General features: G+C 53.4%; 1 protein-coding gene across 1 annotated transcript in view; it reads right to left on the reverse strand.

The window, feature by feature from the left end:
• Positions 1–6,944, reverse strand: part of LOC102433632 (zinc finger protein 135-like) — a 16,491-nt gene extending 9,547 nt beyond the window's left edge. The window contains exons 1-4 of the mRNA XM_023744701.1: positions 6,849–6,944; positions 6,188–6,272; positions 5,944–6,070; positions 1,619–3,043 (exon numbers count right to left, since the gene is read on the reverse strand). Coding sequence (XP_023600469.1) covers positions 1,619–3,043; positions 5,944–6,070; positions 6,188–6,220 — 1,585 coding nt within the window. The 5' untranslated portion in view covers positions 6,221–6,272; positions 6,849–6,944. The remainder of the gene's footprint in view (positions 1–1,618; positions 3,044–5,943; positions 6,071–6,187; positions 6,273–6,848) is intronic.
• Between the last annotated feature and the right edge of the window lie 1,610 nt (positions 6,945–8,554).

Raw genomic sequence — 8,554 nt, forward strand, 5'->3', positions numbered from 1 at the left:
AAAATATATACTTATTGATTTTAGAGAGGGAGAGATAGAAATATTAATTATGAAAGCGAATAAATGATAGGCTGCCTCCTGCGCGCCCCACACTAGGGATCAAGGCTGCAACCCATGCATGTGCCGTGACCAGGAATCAAACCATGACCTCTTAGTTCATAGGTCGATGCTCAACCACTGATCCAAGCCGGCTGGGCTCATCTGTCTTTTTAATTCCTATGAGTCCTGTAAAAAAGAAAATTATAGCCTGAACAGAGTAGCAAAAGCCATCACAGAACCCTGGCTAGGTTCCTTTGGAAGTTACATTTGAAGACTCTCTATTCCAGTGATGGCGAAGCTTTTGAGGGCAGCGTGTCAGCATTTTGAAAAACCCTATCTTCACTTGGTGTCGTATCACATATAGAAATTTTTTGATATTTGCAACCATAGTTAAACAAGGATTTATATTTTTGATATTTATCTTATATATTTAAATGCCATTTAACAAAGAAAAATCAACCAAAAAAATGAGTTTGCGTGTCACCTGACATGCGTGTCATAGGTTCGCCATCACTGTCCTATTCAAAAGTTTTCAATTCCATGACAAATAAAGATTTATTGCAAACTAATGCAGAAAACTAGTTTAAAATGTTTACAGTACACACACACACAAAAACAAAAATTAAAAAAAGACAAAAAAAGAAAACAAACAAAAAAATGTTTACAGTACACTTGGTACTTTGTCACATGGGATTCCAATCTGTGAGGCTGTTTGCCATGTACCTTGATCAAATGCTTTACACACAGATGAGAACTTCTTACTGGGACAGTGGAGTGCATGGGGATTGCACAGGGATGCCACTCCCACGTGTGGAGCACTGCCATGGTGTTTATACGGAGGATCAGTGTCAACTACACCATTCATGAGCACTTCTCCCCACTCGAGCATATAATGTGCATTAAAGATAAAATGTCACTGCACTTGGTTCTTTTTTATGAACAGCATTAGTTGGGGTCTCACCACTTTGAAATTCTCAAGTTTGGAATCTGGTGAGTTCTTGTAAGTCATGCCCAAATCCAATACCTTTTCCCAATTCTCATGTTTGTGGCGTCTATAATACAGCATTGGCGGGCCCTCACATCTGAAGGTCTTCAACACTGATCATCCCTACATCTCCCTACTGTTAGAACGATCTGAGGAGCATGTGTACTACTCCTATTTGTGAAGGTGTATGCGTCAGTCTGTGATATTACCCAGGAGTATGACTGGGTCAAGTGCAGGAAGGGAAGGGATGAACTATGGCTTAAGGCTTCCTATGGCCCAGCTCCTGTAGGTGCCTCTACCCAGTATGAGTTCTCTGGTGCTTGGTCAGGGAGGAGCTGTGTGTGTAGGCCTTCCCACAGTCCCTGCACTCGTATGGCTTTTCTCCCGTGTGGATTCTCCGGTGCCGAGTGAGGTGAGTGCTCTGCCTGAAGGATTTCCCACAATCTGGGCATTCATATGGCTTCTCCCCGGTGTGTGTCCTCGCGTGCTGGCTGAGCGATGAGCTGTGACTGAAGGACTGCCCACATTCGTTGCACGTGTAGGGTTTTTCTTTGGTGTGGATCCTCTGGTGTTCTGTGAGGAGGGAGCTCTGACTGAAGGCTCTGCCACACTCATGACACTCATAGGGCTTCTCCCCCGTGTGGATCCTCTGATGCTGAATGAGTGGAGCGAGCTGGCTAAAGGCCCTGCCACACCCATCACACTCATAGGGCTTCTCCCCAGTGTGGATCCGCTGGTGCTGGGTTAGAGATGAGCTGTGGGTGAAGGCCCTGCCACAGTCACTGCACTCATAGGGCTTCTCCCCTGTGTGGATCCTCTGATGTTGACTGAGGTGTGTGCTCTGCCGGAAGGCCTTGCCACACTGACTGCACTCGTAGGGCTTCTCTCCCGTGTGTGTCCGCTCGTGCTGGCTGAGTGACGAGCTGTGGCTGAACGTTTTTCCACACTCGTTGCACCCGTAGGGCTTCTCCCCGCTGTGGATCCTCCGATGCTCGGTCAGGAGTGTGCTCTGGCTGAAGGCTTTTCCACACTCGCTACACTCATAGGGCTTCTCTCCCGTATGCGTCCTCTGATGCTGAACCAGTGGTGTCCTCTGGGTGAAGGCTTTCCCGCACTCGTGACACGCGTAGGGCTTCTCTCCAGTGTGGATTCTCTGGTGCTTCGTCAAGGACGAGCCGTGACTGAAGGCCTTGCCGCACTCAGGACACTCGTAAGGCTTCTCCCCGGTGTGGACCCGCAGGTGCTGGGCCAGGTGGATACTTTGCCTGAAGGCCTTCCCACACTCACTGCACTCGTAAGGCTTCTCGCCCGTGTGGGTCCGTGCGTGTTGGCTGAAGGAGGACCGAAAACTGAAGGACTTGCCACATTCGCTGCACTCGTAGGGCTTCTCGCCCGTGTGAGTTCTCTGGTGCTGGATCAGCGGGGGGGTTTGGTTAAAGGTCCTCCCACAATGCGTGCACCTATAGGGTCTCTCACCAGTGTGGATTCTCTGGTGCTTGGCGAGTGCCGAGCTGTTCCGGAAGCCTTTCCCGCATTCCCGACATCCGTAAGGTCTCTCTCCTGTGTGCGTCCGCTGGTGTTCAGTGAGTGCAGAGCTGCGGGCAAACGCCTTTCCACATTCCAGACACCTGTAGGCTTTCTCTTTGGCGTAGGTTTTCTGTTGTGCGTTCGGTTTTGAGCATGGATTCTCCTTTTTTCTGTGCATTCTCCATGCATGAGAGTCTCGTCTTTCAGGAGTCACGGGTTGACTTGGGAGATCAGGGCTCAGAGTTAAGTTTTCCCCAAACCCATTCCCGGGCTGCTGCCGCTGAACAGATGTCCTCACAGGTGAGCAGGCCGCCTGCACCCCACGGCCATCCAGGCTCTGAAGGCTGTGTTCCCGGTGCCCCTCAGCGTCTTCACCCTGAGCGCTCCCCAGACCGTCCCCTGGGAACCCTTCTGCCAGGACAAGGCGGGATAGTTCCTCAGAGGCGTCTTGCTTTGCAGCTGACAGTTCGGTTTTCAATTTCGTTTCCAAGTCTGAAAAAAATAAAATAAAAAGGAATTGTTCCTCAATCGCTGTTCTGGGAGGAAAAGTTTATTGGTGAATATGTGAATGGAAGAATTAAACTGACATTTTCTAAAAGTTCAAGGCACGAGCGGCTTTGACCAGTTAGCCATATGGTTTTGCAAAGCAGAGAAGAAAGAGAATGTTCGGAGAACAGAAAGCTGAGTGAGTATAATGGGTATGGATGGAGTTTGCACAGAGAATTTTGGAGGAAGTCGGAGCTGAAAAAAAGAGTGAGCCTTCAGGGAAAATGCAGCAGACCCCCAGGCTTGGAAGGATCGGAATAACAGTCAGGCACAGGCTCACAGCCTGTACTGCAGCAGATGGTGGGAGAGTAAGGGTGGGAAAGGTGCGGCCTGTAGGCTGTGAAAGGCCCGATAAATCATTCGGTCTGGCCCTGCCAAGGCACTAGGGGGCAGTTAATTAACTGGCCAAATAAAGCAGCTAAATTTTAAGTTGGTAATTTTATATGCCCTGCGAATGATGTTATAAATATCCAAATGGGCCTTGACAGGAAAAAGGTTCTCCAACCCTCAGCCCTCCCGTTTCTCAGAGCCCGTCTCCTCCTGGAGGTCCCGCCCTGTTGTGCCGCTCACTCCAGATGTGAAGAAACCCATGAGATCCCCACAGTGGGAACCCCTGACATGTCCGTCAACAAGAGGATTGACAAATGGCTGTGGTGCATTACAGCCCTTTGAGCTGGTTCAGTCTGTCTGTTTCCCTAAGGGAGAAGACCCCCAACAACAACAGGGGTCCACACACATGCTGAACGAAAAATACAAGCGGAGTCTCCCCCTCCTTCCTGGCAGGATGGCAGGCACCCAGCCTCCACACGACACGGAGCTGGTGAGAAGGTGTGACATGGCACCTTTCCCATGTGTGCTGCTCTACTGAAAAGTCAGGGGGACATTCTAGTCGAGTGCAGCTGGCAGAACAGTGTCTCCCAAGATGCCCGCGTCCTCAGCCCTGCAGCCTGTGAGTGTGGTGTCACCTGTATGTGGACAAGGAATGAAGGATGCTCATCTTTGACGTTAGCCCGTCACCCGACATCACCCTGGATTGTTGGGGTGGCCCCGTGTAACCACAGGTTCTTAAATGTGCAAGAGAGGCAGGAGGTCAGGGCCAGGGGGACGTGATGCGTGAAGACCGGACCCGCCTCTGCTGACACTGAGATGGACAAGGCCACGTGCCCAGGAATGTGCGCCTCTAGATGCTGGACATGAGAGGCCATGGAGCCTCCCGACCCTCGGGAAGGAACGCTGGCTGCTGACCCCTCGCACGTCGCCCGGTCAGACCCCTCTGGACTCGTGACCTCTAGAACTGCAAGGTCATTTGTGTTGCTTCACATACTACATTTGTGGTCATTTGTTACAGCGGCAAGAGGAGGCTAACATATGAGGTGAAGGCTGGTTATTATTTGAGGCAGGGAAGACCCTGCTGTGACCCCCTCCCACACATTCCATCCTTCCTGGGCGTTGGTGATGGTCACTGCTTACATGGCGTCATGGCCGGACGCCAGTGGGAAGTTGGTTGTTGATGGGCCAGGGCAACCCCACTTCCTACAGAGGTGCCTGCCTGTCTCGGGAGCCGGACAGCAGGTCTGAAGGGAACCACCCAGCCAACCTCTAGGCATCTGGACGAGTCTGGCCTAGAGCCACAGGTGCCTGAGTCGTAAATGAGTCTCTGGTTTAACGCCCGAGGCTGGAGTGTCTGATCCGCAGTAAGAGACCTGCACCAGCCAGTGCCTCTGCACTTGCCGTTCCCTCCGCCTGGAATTCTGTGCTCATGGTCCAGCTCCCCCTCCCTCATCACCTCCTTCGAGAGGGAAGCCCTCATCTCTCTGCTCACGTCCTCTCCCCGATTCTGTCCACCCATCACCCGCTGCCACATCTGCGATCTTCCCTTTCGCTGTTATTATTGTTTTCTAGCGATTTATCCTGTGCCCCTCTCCCTCAGCAATATGTATGTTCGGTGAAGACAGGAGCTAGGTCTCCCCATAGCAGAACGGTGCCTGGTGACTGTTCACTGAGAGAATGAGGAGTCAGTTTGCTCTGAAGGATCTGGGAGCAGATACGAAGAGAGAGGTGTGGGGTGTGGGGAGCGGGGCTCCTCCCTGCCCTGCACATCCTCACCTCACCTGGGCACACACCTTGCGGAACCTCCCGGTCCCCCAGCCACCGCCCGGCCTCCTGCTCCAGCAGCGTGACGAGGGTGGGTCTCAGGAGCCACGGCCCTGCTCAGGGGGAGACCCAGGACGTGAGCATTCGTGTCCCGGGGCCTTTCCCGACCCCCTGCCCACTCCGCCTTCACCCTGTCAGGCCCCAGTGACTTAGGTAATAACAGCCTCTAGTTGCCTCCACTCACTCTCAGCCCTAAGCCCCCCTCTGGCTCTGGGGTGGACACGTGACCCAGATCTGGGCACCCAGTGAGGATTCTTCTGCTGTCCACTGGCAACAATGACCGATAGGGAGGGGACCTGGCGGCCGAAACAAGACAACCCACAGGCCTTCCCTGGGCCCCTTGGACTCTGGCAACTGTCTTGTCACCGTCAGATGCCCACGTGTGAAAGGTGACTCAGAGACGTGCAGGGGGGGAGGGGGCAACACGGGAAGACTGCACCTGGGGTTCTGCAGCTCTGGACCCTGTGTGCCCCTCTTATCCCGAGATTCCTGCCTCTGGCATCCTCAGGTGGGATCCGTCACTTGTAGGCAAAACAGCCTCACGGACACCCTGTAAACCCAGGCAGTCTGGTCCCTCAGGCCCAAGGCACATGGGTTTTCTGCTCTTCACGCCTAGACCCACCCCGACTGTGAACCCAGGAGAAGTGGGGTCCACCCAGGGGCGGACGGTGAGGAACGGGGGGTGGCCTTACCCACAGCGACCAGGAGCCCCCAGGTCTCCAGCATCACCTCGCGGTGCAGGGCCCTCTGGGCGGGCGTCAGCCGCCCCCACTCCTCCCGCGTGAAGTCCACGGCCACGTCCTCGAAGGCCACCGGCTCCTGGAACGTCACACGGGAGCTTCCTCACCGGGGAAGCCGGACAAGGCCGAGCCGGGTGGTGAGGGGAGGGGGTCCCTCCGGTCGGAGGCCCGAGCGTGAGGGCCGTGGGGCACTCACCCGGAACCCCGCGTCCAGGAGCCCAGCGTCCATTCCTTCCACCTCTGGCCTCTCGCAGGAACCGCTGGCCGCTCTGCAGGCCGTTCTGGGGGGAGAGGACGCGAGGCACTGAGCAGGTGTCCGGGGTGACCAGGAACCAAGGACCAGAACCCCTGCCTCGAGGTGGAAGGAGCTACGGTGCCAGAGCCTGGGGCCCGGGACCCAGGCCAAACCCAACAGCTGGGAACCTCAGCTTGGCATTTCCTGGGCCCCTGCGGGGAGCAGAGCTGTGCCGGGCACGGCTGATGAACGACGGCAAATTCACGCCCGCCCATTCCACAGACGGGGAAACTGAGCGCCGGTGTGGGCAAGGGGCTCGGCCCTGGTTACACAGATGACCTCCAGGGGGACGACTGTTTCTGCTCTGGGTTCCCTGGGCACGGCTGGGGGTGCCTCAGTTTCCCTCTCCCCTGCAGTGAGGGTGGTGACGGGACATGGAGGTCACCAGAATTACAGTGCGACAGCGTCTGAACCCGGAGGGAGGGCAGTACACACATGACAGTGACTATTACCATCTAAGACACACCTGGTCCGTGTTCCTGTGGCTGACAGGCTGGACCCCGTCTGATTGGCCAGAATGAAGTCAGGCCCGAGGTCCGATGCGCTTCCCTCGTGTTCCTACCTGCCCTTGGCGGGCCTGACTGTGCGTCCGGGTTCTGCCTCGTCGTGTTTGTCCTGTGTTGTCCTCACTGAGTGTTCAGGATGGGAGCTGGTTGGCTGTGATGCGTGCATGGCTTTTTATTTTTTTTTAAATATATTTTATTGATTTTTTACAGAGAGGAAGGGAGAGAGATAGAGAGTTAGCAACATCGATGAGAGGGAAACATCGACCAGCTGCCTCTTGCACACTCCCCACTGGGGATGTGCCCGCAACCGAGGTACATGCCCTTGACCGAAATCGAACCCGGGACCCTTCAGTCCGAAGGCCGACGCTCCATCCACTGAGCCAAACCGGTTTCGGCAATGCACGGCTTTTTAAAATCATCTCCCTGACAACCCCCATTCCATCCCCTGCCGGGGGCAGAGACTACGTTGGGTCTATGCAGACGCTCTCGGGCATAAGTTGGGGCTTGGCATCTGGGACATCTAGGTACGTGGTTGAACGCCCGGCTGGCGTGGCTCCGTGGCTGAGCATCGACCCAGGAACCTGAGCCCCAGTCGCGGGCTCCGTCCCCCGTGTGGGGCGTGCGGGAGGCAGCCATGAGTTATTCTCATCGTTGATGTTTTTATCCCTCTCTCTCTCCCTTCCTCTCTGAAATCTATATCTATATCTGAAATCTAAATCAATATCTAAAAAATATATAGATATTAAAGCCCTACTGGTGTGGCTCAGTGGTTGAGCATTGACCTATGAACCAGGAGGTCACGGTTCCACTGGGTCAGGGCACATGCCTGGTTACGGGCTCCATCCCCCGTGTGGGGCGTGCGGGAGGCAGCCATCAGTTATTCTCATCATTGATTTTTTTCTCTTCTTTTTTTTTTCTTTTTTATCTTTTTTTAATTTTTCGTTTATTTTCATCATTGATATATATATATACATATATATTTTAAATATGTTTTATTGATTTTTTACAGAGAGGAAAAGAGAAGGACAGAGAATCAGAAACATCAATGAAGGAGAAACATGGATCAGCTGCCTCCTGCACACCCCCCACTGGGGATGTGCCCGGAACCCAGGTACATGCCCTTGACCGGAATCGAACCCGGGACCCTTCAGTCCGCAGGCCGACGCTCTATCCACTGAGCCACACCGGTCAGGGCCATCATTGATATTTTTATCTCTCTCTCTCTTCCTCTCTGAAATCAATAAGAATATATTTAAAATCTTATATATATAAAAAAATATATATTTTAAACATTAAAGAGAACTACCTGGTTGATTAATGAGTAAAGGAGCCTGGATGGTGCCTGGCATAGTCAGGACTCCTCTCTTTCCTGGGTCCCAGTGTCCGGGATTAAAATCTGGTGTTTCAGCCCTGACCGGTGCGGCTCAGTGGGTAGAGCGTCGGCCTGCGGACTGGAGGGTCCCGGGTTCGATTCCGGTCTAGGGGATGTACCTTGGTTGCGGGCACATCCCCAGTAGGGGGCGGGCAGGAGGCAGCTGGTCGATGTTTCTCTCTCATCGATGTTTCTAACTCTCTCTCCCTCTCCCTTCCTCTCTGTAAAAATCAATAAAATATATTTAACATAAATAAATAAATAAATAATAAAATGAAATCTGGTGTATTTAGGTCTCCCTCCCCTTCGCCAAAATCCAGGGGAGGGGGGGAGAGGATGTCCATGGGAGGATAGTTCAGACTCTGAGAAAACGCCATATTGATATAAAAT

Source organism: Myotis lucifugus, unplaced genomic scaffold (assembly GCF_000147115.1).
Source record: "Myotis lucifugus unplaced genomic scaffold, Myoluc2.0 scaffold_482, whole genome shotgun sequence".
Lineage (NCBI taxonomy): Eukaryota > Metazoa > Chordata > Mammalia > Chiroptera > Vespertilionidae > Myotis > Myotis lucifugus.